The sequence below is a fragment of the Zingiber officinale genome, chromosome 1A (assembly GCF_018446385.1).
Source record: "Zingiber officinale cultivar Zhangliang chromosome 1A, Zo_v1.1, whole genome shotgun sequence".
NCBI lineage: Eukaryota > Viridiplantae > Streptophyta > Magnoliopsida > Zingiberales > Zingiberaceae > Zingiber > Zingiber officinale.
In genome coordinates this window covers 178,705,894-178,723,320 of record NC_055987.1, presented here as the reverse complement: position 1 = coordinate 178,723,320, position 17,427 = coordinate 178,705,894, and the positions used below count along the sequence as shown (strand labels likewise).

At 36.1% G+C, this 17,427-nt stretch overlaps 1 protein-coding gene across 1 annotated transcript; it reads left to right on the top strand.

Moving 5' to 3' along the window:
• The first annotated feature begins 2,880 nt into the window (after positions 1-2,880).
• LOC122038520 (peroxidase 5-like) lies at positions 2,881-4,298 on the top strand. Its single transcript, XM_042598310.1, has 4 exons — positions 2,881-3,133; positions 3,218-3,412; positions 3,498-3,660; positions 3,773-4,298. The coding sequence occupies exons 1-4, from the start codon at positions 2,915-2,917 to the stop codon at positions 4,180-4,182; spliced, it is 987 nt and encodes a 328-aa protein (XP_042454244.1). The 5' UTR covers positions 2,881-2,914; the 3' UTR covers positions 4,183-4,298.
• Positions 4,299-17,427: the final 13,129 nt, after the last annotated feature.

Sequence of the window (17,427 nt, the reverse complement as noted above, 5' to 3'; positions counted from 1 at the left end):
GCAAGATCACAGGGGAGGCCGGCGGCGGATCTAGGGCACGGCTGGCGCAAGAGTCGCCGGCGCTTGGGAGAAGATAAGAAGAGAAGAAGATGTAGCGGGTGATGGGAGATCGGCGCGGCGGAGCGTGAAGTCAGCTAGGGCACAGGCTTCGGGTTTCGGGGAGGAAGAGGCCGCCGGCCGGCGTCGGGCGTGAGAGAAGAAGAGGAGAAGGCTCGGGTAGGGAGAAGAGTTTTCGATGAGGAGAATAAAGAAAAAGAATTTAAAAAGAAAAAGTAAAAAAATCAACTTTTTCTCACTTAAATGGGGTAGCCCGAATAGGCTTTTCCGGGCCCCGTTTTTATCCCCGTCAACTCGTCCGTACGAGCTCCGAAAAATTCCCGAAAAATGTCAAAAAATTCTGAAAAATTCCCTTATTAATATTCGTCATTTTTCCGGTATTTTACATATAGGGTCCACTATCACATACTAATTATAACAACATCCTTCTTTAACCTACATTCCTTTTAACATTAACAGTATTCATGATGTATGAGTTCCACAATCCACTCAATCATCTTAAAATTATATTAAATAAATATATTTAAAAATATTTAAATTATTATTATTATTTTTAATAATAATCTTACTTTTAAAAATATAATTGTATTGTTTTTCAAAAATAATATTAATTTTTTTAAATATATTTATTAAATAAAATAGATGTGTGTAAAAAAACGAAATTACAACTGAACGACTAAAATTATAAAGTTGGGAAAACGAAATTACAGAAGATAAAATTATAAAAAACTAATCGTTTTATTTAATTTTTAATTTTAAATTTTAAATTTTATATTTTATATTTTTTTTAATAAATAAAATTTTAAAAAAAATTATACACATGGTATGGGTCAGCCTTGCTTGAAAGTGTTCAGACATTAAACGCATTCAAGCGGTATAACACCCCTCCACAACGCTAAATTAAATGCACAGTGTTATTATAACGCGACATTATCGCTGCATTGCAGATGACCCTAAGGGAATTAATTAATACGTTAATTAACTAGTTAATCTATGAAGTTTAAATAAACAAATAATTGTATTAATTAAATACCGACAGTGGATCTTCTTCCTCTCCGATGGTGACTACGGTGGCCAGAGATGGCATGGGTCAGAAATTGGTTGGTGGCCTGCGGTGAGCTGCAACAATGGCAATAAAGCAACGCCAATGTCGAGGGACAAACTCGGCCTCGTCGACAGAAAAGAGATCGGCGCGCCGCTAATCTCTCGTGACGGAACCCTAGAAAGCAATATCTATTATCTTCGCTACCCTCCTTCAGCAAGGGACGAGGTGGCTACAGTGAAGGCCGCGGGCAGTTGGCGCATCGACAGCGAGGCGCGCTTGTTCATTGTGGTGAAGCAAGACGGTGGTTGTGGTGTCGACGGTTGTGGAGGAGCGAGGATGCGGCGTTAGCATTGGCTGTCCGCGAGGACAGCCAAGCGGCGCCAGGTGGTCGGGCCTACAGAGTGGGCGACGCTGATCGCTCGTGTGGCGAGACATCGCCACGAGCTCGTGGGTGAAAGAGCGATGCGGAAGGGAGAAGACGGGTACAATTGGCCTGCTTTAGGCTAGCCATCAAGGATGGTGGTGGGGGTAGCAGCGCACGGCACTAACGGCCGACAGTGAGACGTGAATCGCGCGTTAAAAACTTAAGTTTAGAAAATTAAACTTGGGATATTTATTAAATTAACTCCTAGCTTAAATATAATACTCCCAAACAAGCTTTCATTTATCCCCTTAACAAATCCATAATTTTTTATAAAATCCTAATAAACCTTTTAAAATTCACATATACTCTTTCATATTTATTTATTTATTTATTATTAATTATTTTATTTGTATTTTCATTTATAAATGTCATTAGATCAAATTTAATGATTGTAATCTTTCGGTACTAGATACTAAATATATATTTAATTATATTTAAAATATATATTGGCTATATTACAACAACAACACAGCTTGGGCTTATTGCTTAACTAAATTAATTATTATGGTTCAACAAAGTACATAAGACCTTCGATGTGTTTCAAAACCTAGCCAGCTAGTTTATCGTCGTGCACGCATCTCCCAAGAGACTCGTTGTCATGCCAGCGAGATTGATGTCTGTCCTCCACATTCCTGTTGTTATTTATCAAATCACAAATGGAGTCGCCTTGTATTTTTCTTTTTCAACTAAGTTATCCAGTACTCTCCAGCTGCCAAAAGGGATATGTTGGAAAATTTCATCTGTTAATAAAATATGAGGAGAAATGGAGCCATGGTTAATTTGAAGGATCTTCTGATGTCAATTTGCGATGATTAAATCAACTATAATTAGATAATGAGAGCAAATAGGAACCATGAGACTGCAAAATATACTAAGATATCTAGAGCATCTTTTTGCCTTGAGGGGATGAGCTCTCAATTTGTTTATTGCTAATGGCAAAAGAAGTTGACCAGTTCATATATATATTTATATGCGAGAATGCATGTCAACTTTGCATTAAAATTTTAAATGGATTTGCTGGTAGGCACCAAGTACTCAAGTAGTAGGTGATGAACAATCAATCAGGACTGTAAGTATTCCAGTTTATATTGAAGTACAATTCCAACAGATACAGGCTTGCACGATGACAGCACACACAGACTTCGCTTCAATAAAATTAAAAAAAAAAAAATGGCAAAACGACCACCACCACAATAACAACAACAACAACAAAAAAAGTATTGCTTTCAAGCGGCGTGCATGCCACAGCAACCATATGGGAACTGGTGGAGTAATAGGATTATAATAATTGATTAAATTGGTGACTATAAATAGAGATGGGGATCGAAAGACCCACAACAACAACATACAAGATCTGCGTTGGATCACTGAGAGAGTGTTTGAAGGAGATGGCTTTGGTAAGAGGAGGCTCGTTGCTGCTTTCTTTTGCTGTTGTCTTGTGCATGAACTTAGCAGCCTCAGCTTCTCAAATCCGAGTAGGGTACTACGCATGGAGCTGCCCTAAAGCTGAGCTCATTGTGAAGAAGGAGCTCAACAAGGCTTTTAAGGCCAGCCCTGGCATTGGCGCCGACCTGCTTCGGTTGCACTTTCATGACTGCTTTGTTGGAGTTAGTATACATATATGCATGAATATACTTATTATCATTAATCTGTTATTTTTTACATCAATTGACAATAATATTGCATTATAGGGTTGCGAAGCTTCGATTCTAGTTGACTCAACAAAGGACAACATTGCAGAGAAAGAATCACCACCGAACGAAACCTTTGAGGATGAAGTATTTGATGTGATCGATACTATCAAAAAACGTTTGGAATCTACCTGCAAAAGAACAGTCTCTTGCGCTGATATCATTGCCTTCGCGGCTAGAGACAGTGTTGTGCATGTAATCAAATTCAAAATTTATAGTATGTTTATTCATTATTTAATGAAATTGTTTTGACTATGATAATGGAAATCCATCAATGCAGTATGGAGGAAAGTACTACAGCGTGCCATCAGGTAGAAAAGATGGAAGAAAGTCTTTAATAAATGAAACGATCGATCTCCCTCCTCCAACATTCAACCTCACTCAACTCACTGCCTTGTTTGCTCTCAAAGGTCTTAACCGAGATGACCTAGTTACTCTCTCAGGTAATTATTGATAAGAAGGATGATTTTTATACGATGCTAACCACCATATATATATGGTGGCCTTTTTGATACAAAAGTTCTAACGACATTTTATGTTGTTTAATTTACACAGGAGCGCACACCATTGGGGTCGCACACTGTCCTTCTTTTGCAGACAGACTTTACAACTATAGTGGAACTCTAAAAGGTGATCCAAGTTTGGACTACGTATATGCTAAAAAGTTGAAGCGTGAATGCCCTCCGGGGAACACGGTCAATGAAGTGGATATGGACCCACAAAGTTCCCTCACCTTTGACTCTAGCTTCTATAAGGCTGTCACAACCCACCGTGGTCTCTTCACCTCAGACCAGACTTTGATGTCAACATCTGCAACATCTTACAAGGTGTATCAATATGCAAAAAACCCCAACTTGTTTAAGAAGGCGTTTGCCGCATCCATGGTGAAGATGGGTAAGATTGGTGTGCTCACGGGGAAACAAGGAACCGTACGAGCCAATTGCAGAGTTATCAACTACTCTTGATGATTTTTTTTTTTTTAATTTCCTCTTATAATTCATTTGATACAAACATACCTTATAAGGTATGGTTATGAAGATTAATGAGTGTTTTGCATGTGAGACTTAATTTTCTTTCATTTGGTTGATTGTATCCATATGCTTTATTTTACATGAATGAAGAATAAGAATGCTATTGTTAACTTCTTTGAAAGATTAGTGAATTTACATATGAAGCAATATTATTTAAGATATTGTAAACATTAAAATCTTAATTAGCATTACAAGAGCCTTAGTCACTACAAAAAGAAAGCTCTTTAACGATAGAACTATTCATCACTAATCGGTCGCTAATTGAACATAGCGATCGATTAGAGACCAATTATTGTCGTCGCTGTGATGTTGGTCGTTGACAAAATAGCGATGAAATTAAATATTCTGTTGCCACTAAAGACAGAATTTAATATCCGTCTTTAAATTTAACGACAGAATTAAATAGTCTGTCACTAAATTTAGCGAGAGACGAATATTAAATTCCGTTTCTAGCATTGACGAAATATTTAATTCCATCGCTAAATTTGTTAATGGTGTCGTTATAACTTAGCCAAACTTAGTATGGAATAATAAAATACCATCGCTAATTAGAGATGGAATAATAAAAAACCGTCGCTAATTAAAGACAGATAATTAAATATTCGTCACTAATTATTATAACATTTTTAAATTACAGAGCAACTCTCACCAACTCTCCAATAGCATTTGCCTGTTATTGTTCATCAATTGATGAATGACTAGGTAATCGAGTGCCGCAGTCGACTCAGAAATTTTTTGTTCATTATAATAGTGATACTAATCGACTGCTAACCAATTGACTAATGTCTATCAGTCAAATTGTTCAGCCAAGTTTCTAACATTTTGATTGCTTCTACAATATCATCAGTCGATTACTTAAACTCATTAATCTACTAATGTGCCCATTAGATAATTGATCAAAATCATTAATCGATTGATCATATAGCAAAATACCTAAACCCCCTCAAACTTCAAATATGATGTTTAAGATTTCATTAGTCGATTGTTATACCTTAACAGTTGACTAATACTTTAATTTCAACTTTTTCAATGTTAAATTTTCATCTTGTCTACTATTTGATTTACCTCAATTTATCAGAACTTCCTAACTTGCTCAACATCCAATCAACCTTGACTTATCCGATCTTCCCGTTCTCAATATCAGATCAACCTTGTCCTACTAAATTTCACCATTCCTAGTATTTGGTCAACAATGACTTGCCATGACTTTACTATTGTCAAATATCTAATTCTTTTTGGCTTGTTTGAACTTTCCATATGTCAAGTGTCCGATCCTCTATAACTAATTAGGACTTATTTCACATGTCAAGTGTCTGACCCTCCACGACCCACTTAGGTTTTGCCTCTCATTTCAACTCCCTATTGGAGTTTCAATCACCAAATGTTTGGTCATCCTTGGGCCTCCTTAGACTTATATTATCATGACAATTCTAGTTAGACTTTCAATTTCTAAGTGTCCAATCAACTTCCACTTGGACATTTCCACTGTAAAATATCTGTAAAGTATCTGATCAATTTTAATTTACTTGGGCTCTTTACTAAACCATATCTAGGATCGTGGAAAGCAATAAATGGGGTGAATATCATTCTTTTCTAAACTTATTTTCTTTACGAAATCAAAGCACTAAATCAGATAGTAGCGGAATAAAAGACAAGACAAGGATTTACTTAGTTCACAGTCCTCTAGGCTGCTACTTCAACGTCTGAGATTATTAATCTCTTTGAGTATACAAGCACTATTTTTCTCTTTTCAAAGAACTCTTTGTAGGTAAAGAAATCTCTTATAAGGAAAAGATTCAGAAACACTTTACCAACCTTTTAAGATATGAATGCACAAAAGAAATGAAATCAACTAAGTTACTGACAACAAAAATATTGAAGATTGAGTGTTGGTTGTTGGGGAGCACAATAGCACACGAGACCAGAAATTGAGAGGATAGTAGAATTCATATTCGAACCATCTGTTCGAAGTCTTTTTTATAACTTTTTATTGGTCGACTGATATGGTTTCCTAATCAACCGATCACCTTAATAACAAGCTCCAGATAAGCTTTATCGATTGACCAATTACCTGGTATGGTTGACCGAACGCTGCCACGTTAGCTATCTATCTCGGTTCCACCATTGACTCAACTTTTTTGGTTGCTTGGATGAGGTTTCTTGGTCGCCTGAACCTTGTCGAGTCATTATTTATTTATCACGTAAGTTGTCTAAGGTCTATCTTCTGCCACGTCCACACGACGATGCCCATCCTTGACCATGCGCTCGCCACATCAGTAAGACGATGTACATCCTGGACCTTGTATCCACCACACCAGCAAGACAATGTCTATCCTCTACCACCTCATATGCACGTTAGTAAAATAGACACTTTGGCTACCATGTCACATCACTATGCTGCATCATCTTATCGATCGACATAACCTATTGTTCGGTCCCTTAAACTGTTCTATCACGTGAACTATTTGGTCAAACTTACTTTTCAATCTTCTGAACTCTGTAAAATTAAGTTAGCATATAGTATAACAAAATATAAGTTATCAATGATCTATTTAAGAGAGTTAAGTAGTAACGGTCCGATCTCGACTTCGAAATTCCAGTAGGACTCTTAGTTGAATTGAGGCCAAAGTTTATCCCCTAAATGAAGACACACCCATACTATCTTTAGAAGGATGTCTCCACGCTAGAAGCGCACCTTCCTTACCTTCATCACATATCCATTCTTGCTGACATGTTTGGGCTCCCTTTGCTTCATATTCGATCACTCATCGGAGTTTCCTTTGACTTGGTGCCTAGTCCTCGCTGACCTATCGAATTCGTCCTACCCGATGTCTGACCCTCTTGATATTTTAAGTCTTTCGTTGCCTAGTATCTGGTCCACCTGGCTTACTAGGGCTTTCGTTGCAAAGTATCCAGTCTATTAGATCTATTAGGAATTTCTAGTTAAGTCCTACGCACTTAACAAAGATATCAGATCTCACAGAGGTGTAACTTTAAACCTTTGTTATTATCAAAATATAGATTCAATTATCTGTTATTCCCTATACCAACACCACCGACATCCATGTCAATCTTAGTCAACCAAATCTAAAATCTATCACACCGGCAATCTTCTTCTTGAATAATCTCTCCCTTCACTCAAACATCTCACTCTCATTAACAAACATATTGATTAAACATGAATATTCAACTTGAGATAACTCAAGCTTAGCCAATAGAGCTTGATCAATCTGGTCAACCAATCTTGATAAACTTAGTCAACCTTGACCAGAGGTTAATTGCACCAACAATAAAGAGTGAGAGATTTTCCTATTTATTATAATAAATATTTTATAACATATATACAATTATCATCATTTTAAGTCATCACCTGGATGACTAATATATAGGAGTGACAAGTAAAATTTTTATTTCATGTACACATGCACTGATGAGAGATTATATTGTGGACATAGAAAAAAAGTTAATAACATAGTAGAAGTAGTGGTCTTTTTAAAATTTTAATTTATTATTATTATTTTTATAATAGATAAACAATCTTCCCCCTTGGTTCTCCTATCCGATAAATTTAGAAAATAATATATACACACTCAGAAATTGACTTCAAAAAATTTAATTTATTAGTTCTTGCATGATTAGATCAAATTAAAATAAAAAATAAAATCCATTTAGAACACATATTTTATTAGAAATCAAGCAAGAGATGTACATGCCCCAAATCTGTTTTGTCCATTTGGCTTGAGTTCCTTGTGCACGGAGGTGCTAGCGTCCAAGACAAAACTAGAGAGAGTGTCAATAAACTAAAAGGTGACAGTATCAAGAGGGGATAAAGAGTTATATTCTATACCTCTTATTTATAAAGAAGATTCTGTATCTAGGGTTTGCGGCAAACCAGAAATCTCAAAAATTAGGGGTTGCTATAGTAATTAGGGCTACTATAGTGTTTCTGAGGTTGCCATAGTAATATGATTTAGGGGTTACTCCTACAGTAGTAATTGATTGCTAAGTTCCATCAATCGATTGTTGACATTATAGTAGTAAATAGAACAATTTGAAATTTGTTGAGATAGTAATCGATTGATTGTGTTTAACAATGGATTGATGATGTAGGAAAAGGGTCATTGATGTTCAATGGATGAATCAAGGGTGAACAATCGATTGACGATTGATTGCTAGGTAAAAATCAGCCCAAAAGCAATCCTATAAAAGAGAGTTTTATGAAGATTTGAAGATGTAGATTCTTGAGAGTTTGGTGATGTATTTTCTTTTGTAGTGTATGTTGTTTCTGTTACAATGTATACTAAAAGTCTAGCTTTTAGTATAAACATTTATTTTGAAATAAGAATCACATTGGTCAAATATCTACATTTATGCTAAGTGTAGTTGTCCATTTAATTTATATTGTAGATAACATGGTGTGAGGAGACACACAGAAGATCATGTTATCAGTTCCTTATAATTATAAATAGTAGCTCACAACCAAGATGGAATGAGACAAATCATTGGAGTGGTTGTAGTGTAATTTGGTATTAGTTTATCTTGACTATAAAATTACACTAGTACACTATGAGTGTATTGAGCAGGACCATTTGAGGTAGTTTCTTTTTATACTGACTACATAAAAGAACAAAACCTCTGTTATTATGGAAGTGCGTATTCTTAATCATGATGTAATAACAAGCACGTATACTTAATATTTATTTCTTTAATTTATCAAAGGGTGAGATTTAGTTCGTTAAATTAATAGGCCCGATAAGTTGGGAAATGATATTATTTAAATGATGTGTTGTTGATTATAGAATAAAACTGTGTCCTAGTAATCTAGGTTGATGATGTCTCCTTGAGGAGCTCATAAGGATTGTCATGTAAATCCTACAGGTGGATTTAGTCCAACATGACAATAAAGTTCAGTGGTACTACTCTTGAAGCTAGATATTAATTAAGTGAGTTGTCAGTAACTCATTTAATTAGTGGACATTTGATATCTTAAACACAGGGAGACTAACACACTCATGATAAGAAGGAGCCCATATTGTAATATGAGATTGGTGCGGTAGTACAATAATAATTCTTTAGTGGTATGAGTTATTATTGATGAACTTGAGTTGGGTGTTCGGGGTGAACACGGGAAGCTCAAGCTCATCGGGAGACCTAGCCTCTTATTTATAAAGTCTTATATCCACTTAAAGCCAAGCTTCTTACCCATCTTATGGTGGCCAGCCAAGCCAAGCTTGGAGCCCAAGCTAGGGTCGGCCAAGCCAAAGATTGGGGCCAAGTTTATGGTCGGCCAAGCTTGGAGCCCAACCTAGGTGGCCGACCACATTAAAATAAAAGGATATTTTAATTTTTTAAAATCTTTCATTTTGTGGAAGCCATGGTTTTAAAAGAGAGTTTTTAAATTTTAAAATCTTTCCTTATATAACTTTCTACAAAGGATTAAGAGAAAGGTTTGATATCTTTCCTTATTTGTAGTTAAAAGAAAGATTTTAATTTTTGATAAAACTTTCCTTTTTTGTAACCATCCACATGTTTTAAAAGAGAGATTTTAATTTATAAAATTTTCCTTTTATAACCAATAAGGGATTTAAAAGAGAAATTTTTTAATTAAAATTTCTTACAAAAAACAAATAAGGAAGTTTTAATTTTTATATTTAAAACTTTCATTATTTGGAGCACAAGTATATGGCCGGCCATGACAAGCATTGAAGGAAGTTTTAATTTTTTGTTTTAAAACTTTCCTTTTTAGTCATTGACAAGGAATATAAGGAAGTTTTAATTATGTTTAAAACTTTCCTTTTATGCCAAGACCAAGGATTATAAAAGAGATGGAGGGGTGCCTCATGAGATAATACATCTTCTATTCTTCTCTTCCAATCCTTTGGTGGCCGACCCTTGTCCTTTTCTCTTCTCCTTTTGTTTTCTCTCTTGGAGGCCGGCGACATCAAGGTTGATGATCTCTTGGTGGCCAGTTGCTTGAAGGAGAAGAAGAAGAGAAGGAAGTTCTCTTGTCTAGCATCCCTTGGAGGTTAGTTGGTGGCCGAATCTTGGAAGCAAAGGAAGAAGCTTGGGTGGATTTTATCTTGGAAGATCGTCATCCACACGACGTCCAAGAGGAGAGGAATACAATAGAAGATCAAGAGGTCTATAAGCTACAAAAGGTATAACTAGTTATTGGTTTCCGCATCATAACTAATTCATCTTTTGTATAAATCTTGAAAAACCAAACACAAGAGGTTATCGATTTTGTTATCGATTTTATTGTTTGATTTCATGTTTTGATATTATATTTCTATTGAGGTCTCTATAGTTAAACCTAGTTTACTGTAAGAAGTTAAATATCTGATTTCTTTGAAAGGCTTTGTCTAGGAAGTGGTGGATGATCTCATACCCAAGTGTAACGCCCGCCCTCCCTGCTACTCAAATGGACAGGGCTACTTACTTACTTAACCATTCCAGGATACATACATATTCAAAAATTCTTTCTTATAACTTAAAGCAGAGGAAATGTCATAGAGTTATACTGGAATGTAACATAAATATAATGGTTCATGTCAAACATAACAAAGCATTATAGCAGGTCTTATTCGTCCCAGCCGAGCCACTGCCACACACACCTCCTTGCCTCTCCTGCAGCTCCCCTAGGTCATCCATCCCTTGCCTTTATCTGTGGTACAAGGAAGTAAGTTATGAGCACACGGGCTCAGTAAGATTCTTTCATACTCACAAAAATCCGTATCTCAAGCATAATCATACAAGCATATCATCAATGAACAAATAACATAATCATCACTATGTGAGCATGGTTTCTTATTATAACATATTATTATGAATCATGTTTCTAACATATCATAAACAAAGTAATCATATGAGGTAAACCATGAGAAGCATAACATATCATGAACATGGAAAGAAACATATCATATAAGGAGGGGTGCATTATGCAAAATGCCTTTTTAAAACATATGCCATGTTGAGTGCAAAATGTCTTTATACATATCTTTTAATACTTGAACATAATATCATCATCATGAGGGCCCGGCTTGTACCACATACATACATAAATGCGCGCAATCCCTAGGACAGGGTAGCTAGCCCCGAACCTACTAGGGATCTAGACCCGTTCATAGTCCGTCGGTCTAGGAGCGTACTAAGGAGTTCATCCCTTTTTACTAGACCCGTTCATAGTCCGTCGGTCTAGGGGCGCTTATGGAACCCACCCTTGGTACAAGCCATACAAAGTAAAGTACATGTCATGCATATCATATCATCATAATTGCCATATCATATCATCATAAGGTCATGCTCTTGTCTTAACATGAAGAGTGCTCTTAATCCCAACTTAAGGGAAGCAACTCTTTGTCATTTTCTTATCATATCATAAGGCATGCATTCTTGGCACATGGCCATCATATAAAACCCTTATCATGCTTGGTTCATAAGCTTACATATATGAGCATGCAACATGTTGAAATCATACATGCTTGAGTACATAATCATCATAAGGATCATATCATGCATAATTCATAACATACATAATCAACATGTTACTTATCTTATCATAAAGCATGCACACTTAACATAAAACATATCATAAACAAATTCATGGCTTGCTAAGTTTAAGTTAAAAACTTTCTTGAATTCTAAGTTATAGTCATGGCCGAAAGTTCATAACAAAAGAATACTCCAAAGCCACATACAACATGAATACTTAGCAAATCTTATAACATATCATAAGGAGTCTATGAACATACTAAATTAGGTTTTGAGTTTCATGAACCCTAACATCTTTGTTGGAATGTATACTGAAAGCCTAAGCTTTATAAACATTTATTATGAATAAAGAATCACATTTGGTCTAATTGTCTACATTTGTTTGTAGTTGTTCATTTAATTTATATTGTAGATAACATAGTATGTGGTGTCACATACAGAAGATGATGTTATCAGTACCTTATAAATTATAAACAGTAGCTCACGACCAAAATGGAAAAGGAACAAACCATTAGAAGGTCGTAGTGTAATTAGGTATTAGTTTATCTTGACTATATAATTACACTAGTACACTCAGAGTGTATTGAGTAGGACCATTTGAGGTCGTTTCTTTTATACTGACTTTATAAAGGAACAAAGACCTCAGTTATTATGGAAGTGTGTGCTCTTAATCCTAATATAATAACAAGCACATATATTTGATATTTATTTCTTTAATTTATCAATGGGTGAGATTTAGTTCATTGAATCAATAAACCCGATAAGTTGGGAAATGGTATCACTTATAGTGTGTGTTATTGATTATAGAAGGAAACTGTGTCCTAGAGATACTAGGTTGATAATGTCCTCAAGAGGAGCTCATAAAGATTGTCATGTTAAACCCTGCAGGTGGACTTAGTCCGACATGACAATAAGGTTGAGTGGTACTACTCTTGGACTTAGATATTAATTAAATGAGTTGTCAGTAACTCACTTAATTAGTGGACATTCGATATCTTAAACACAGGGAGACTAACACACTCATAATAAGAAGGAGCCCAAAAATGTAATTTGGGATTGGTGCGGTAGTTCAATGATAGTTCTCTAGTGGAATGAATTATCATTGATAAAATTAAGTTGTGTGTTCGGGGCGAACACGGGATGCTTAATTTTATCGGGAGACCAAAACCAATTCCTCCTCTCGGTCCCTATCGTAGCCTCTTATTTATAGAGTTCTATACCCACCTATACCCACCTTCTATACCCACCCAATAGGGGCCGGCCAAGCTAGCTTGGGAACAAGCTAGGGCCGGCCTAGGTATAAAATTGGGTGGCCGGCCCTAGCTTGAACCCAAGCTAGTAGGGCCGGCGAAATGAAAAAAAAAAGAATTTTAATTTTTATTATTATGTAGAAGATATAATTTAAAAAGAATTAAAATTAAAATATCTCTCTTGTAAAAGATCTATAAAAGATTAAAGAAAGAGATTAGATCTCTTTCCTTATTTGTAGATTGGAGAGATGTTTTATTTTTTCTTTAAAAATTATTCACATGTTGATAAAATTAAAATTATAGAAATTTTCTTTTATCAACCATAAAGAGATTTTAAAGAGAAATTTTATTTTTTAAAATTTCCGGAAACAAATTAGGAAGTTTTAATTGTTGATTAAAACTTGTCCAATTTGTTCTCCAATGATGTGGCCGGCCATTGAAGATTGATTTGGAAAATTTATTTTATTTTTCTAAATTAAATCATGTCAAGGAAATTGAGGAAATTTTATTGTAATTAAATTTCCTAATTTGCCTAGGCCAAGGAATATAAAAGAAGGGGTGAGGGTGCCTTCATGAGATACAACATCTATTATTTCTCTCCCTCTTTTGTTCCTTGGTGTGGCCGGCCAACCTCTCCCTCTCGTCCTCTTGTGGTGGCCGAACCCTACTCTTCCATTGGAGCTCTTGTGGTGGCCGGATACTACTCGGAGAAGAAGAAGAAGAAGGAGAGAAAGCTAGTATCTCTTGGAGCTTGGTTAGTATTTTGATTTTCTTCCTTGGTGAAGCTTCCTCTTTGTTGGCCGAACCTAGCTAGGAGGAGAAGAAGGTGTTTGGTGGTTTCTCGTCTCGGAAGATCGTTGTCCACACAACATCCGAGGTTAGAAGAGGAATACAGTAGAAGATCAAGAGGTTTTTCTACAAGGTATAACTAGTAATTTTTATTTCCGCATCATGCTAGTTATATATGGAAATAATACCAAATACAAGAGGCTTACGATCTAGTATTTCGAATATGTTTTTCGATGTTGTGTTCTTTTGTTTTCTTTCTTTTCCTTGTGATTTGATTGTTCTCTTTGGTTAACCTAAAGTTATTTTAGGAAATTAAATATTAGCTTTCTATTAAAGGTTTTGTCTAGTCGGTGGTGGTTGCTCCCATATCCAAGAAGGCCATGTGCCTCGCCACGTCAGTACTGGGAACCTTTTATGGAAATTAATATTTAATGGAATTAATAACTTAAGGAGACTTGGGTCGAACGTGTTAAGTTCCGCAGGAGATCCAAGTCAAAACCTAAAAGAACAAATAGATTAAGTTTTGGATCAAACGTGTTAAGTTCCGCAGGCGATCCAAAATTTAATTTAAAAGAACACATGGTAGCTAGGAAAAGGTTAAGACCTTTGTACAAAATTTTTGTACAGTGGAACCTCTAGGTTTTCCGAGTAGCAACCAACAATTGGTATCAGAGCTAGGGTTTTGCCTCTGTGTATTTGGTATTTAGTTTAATTATGCGCATGTCATACATAATTTAGGCAGGATAATAGTAGGATGTGCTAACGTTGTGGATGCAGGATCCAACTATTATGGCTTTTAGTTAATTATGTGTGTGATTGGACCCTTGGACATGTCAAGGACAATTTATATGTGTGTGCATGATTGTATTAAAATACAGCAGGAGCTGTATTTAGTTTTATTAGGATTTTATTTTTGATCTAGATACATGTACATTCCTTTTATGGAATATAGGATCAAAAATGTAAAATTCTATTTATGTCGCGGATCGAATCTTGCAAAGCGTGGAACCTTCTAAGGACCAGAGGCGCAGCGGAACTAGGAGCAAGATGGATGCGACAGCTAGACCCGGAGGCGGTGGCCAAATATGGCAGCAGCTTGGGATGACAACACACGGAGGACAATTTAGAGATAAAAGCCATAATAGTTGAAAATTAAATTTTCTATTTATTGCTTTTATATTATGTTGTGCATGTTAGTTTACAAGTTTAGTAGGCTAGCATAGTTAAAATTCCTCATTTATAAATAACTAAGTGGGAGAGGGATTTTTAAATAAATCCCATGGTCTCCATTACTGGTTTGTAAGTGATGCAAACAAGCTTGCGCGTTGGCTCTGAGTGCCTTCCTCCATAACGGATGAGCTTGTTTGTGGATCACTAGAACAGACTTCCATTTTGGATGACTATAGGAAATTAATTAAGAGCGTGTGATCTTCCCCAACGGAAAGGGCATAATCTTATTAATGGACTTAGTGTCAAGTAATGGTATACACTTAGACACATCTAATAGTATCCTCCCCAACGGAGTCACTACTATTATTTGTGTGACCAAATAATACCAACTATTAATTTTATTTGTCAAAAAGTTAGGTTGACAAGATAATAAAATTAATGGGTTAAAACCCTCCTTTTACAAATGTTGAATTTGTATACGTCCACACTAACGTGGCATACAAAATTCACGGTGTGATGAGGTGTTGGTTAATTTAAAATAGTATTGTTTGAGGAATCAATATTATTCTAAATTTAGAGTTCTGACCAAAAGTTATTTGTGATTCTTAGGATGACTTTCAACCCACTGTCCATCATACTTCAACAAAATAGACTTACTGGACCTAATTACATAGATTGGAAAAGGAACCTGGACATTGTTCTGACTGCTGAAAGCTATAAATTTGTACTGACTGAACCTTGTCCTGATGCACCCACTGGTGAATCTACCCAAGAGGAGATTGAATATCATAAGAGATGGGTAAAGGCAGATGAGATGGCGCGGTGTTACATTTTGGCTTCAATGTCAAATGTATTGCAACATCAGCATCAAGATTTACCAACAGCTTATGATATTATGAACAATCTCAAGGAGCTCTTTGGTCATCAGGATAGGGCTTCTAGACAAGAAGCTATGAGAAAGATAATGACCACCACCATGCAAGAGGGTACTCTGTAAGGGATCATATCCTAAAGATGATGGCTTATCCGAACGAGATCTGATCCTTGGAGGAGAAATTGATGGGAAACCCGGATCGATATGATCCTCCAAACGCTACCTAGAAGTTTTGAGCAGGTCCACTGAACTATAATATGAATAAAAGGATTTATTCATTGGGGAACTACTAAGCAGCAGAAGGATTATTTCGTCACAATTCTCAAATTCACTTTCTTGAAAATGGTTCTACTTCTAAACCGAAAGGAAAGAAGAAGAAGAAACAAGTCGGCTCAGCAAAGAAAGTGAATAAATCTCAAAGTACGGGATTTAAAGTGGAGTGAAGAAGCAAGGGCAAGTGCTTTATCTCGCAAGGCGGGACATTGAAGGCGGTGTCTCGTAGGAACCAAAACAAAGGTATATCTCATGCTTTGGTTGTTGAAACATGTTTAGCGGTGTTATCTACCAGCACCTGGTGTGTAGAGCCACTGATCATGTCTGCAATTCCTTGCAGGGGTTCCAGGAAACCCGACGACTAATCGAAGGGGAGATTACCGTCTACATGGGCAATGCTACTAAGGTGGCAGCTGTTGCAGTGGGAGACGTCTACTTGTCTTTTAGTAGAAATAGAAATTTGGTTTTAAGAAATTGTCTTTATGTACCCAGTTTTAGAAAGAATTTAATTTCAGTTTCTAAACTGTTTATAGATGGATATTCAGTTTCTTTCAGTAACGATGTAGTTATTAAAAGAAATAAAGTGATTATCTGTTCTGGTGCATTAGTTGGCAATTTGTATATTTTAAATCCAATTTCTTCCACAAAGCAAAACATGGAAATTTATAACTCATCTTCTAATTCTAATAAGAGAAAAGAACATTCGAAATGAACCAAGCATATCTTTGGCATCTAAGACTTGGTCATATTAATTTAAGTAGGATTCAGAGGCTTATAGCCGATGGACTTTGAGTTCATTAGAGTTGGAAAATTTTCCAACTTGTGAATCTTGCTTAGAAGGTAAAATGACCAAGAGGCCGTTCAAGGCCAAGGGTATAGAGCCAAAGAAGTGTTAGAGTTGGTTCACTCTGATTTGTGTGGTGTCTGTCCAGGCAAGAGGAGGTTTTGAATATTTTGTCTCTTTCATAGATGATTATTCAAGATATGGATACATTTACCTAATGCGCAAGTCCGAGTGCTTTGACAAGTTCAAAGAATACAAGGTGATGTGGAGAAACGATTAGGTAAAGTATCAAGACACTACGATCTGATCGTGGTGGCGAATACCTCTTAGGAGAGTTTAGGAATTACTTATCGAAGGTCGGGATTCAATCCCAATTGTGCGCACTGGAACACCCGAATGGTGTGGCAGAGCGAAGGAATAGGACTCTTATGGAAATGGTTAGATCGATGATGAGTTATTCAGAATTACCAAATTCGTTTTGGGGATATGCTCTGGAAACAGCAGTATACGTTCTGAACTTAGTACCTTCTAAATCAGTTTCTTCTACT

Coding starts and splice junctions, on each gene's coding strand:
- LOC122038520 (XM_042598310.1), top strand. CDS start 2,915: ATGGCTTTGGTAAGAGGAGGCTCGTTGCTGCTTTCTTTTGCTGTTGTC. Junction 3,134..3,217: donor TTCATGACTGCTTTGTTGGA/GTTAGTATACAT, acceptor ATTGCATTATAG/GGTTGCGAAGCTTCGATTCT. Junction 3,413..3,497: donor CTAGAGACAGTGTTGTGCAT/GTAATCAAATTC, acceptor CCATCAATGCAG/TATGGAGGAAAGTACTACAG.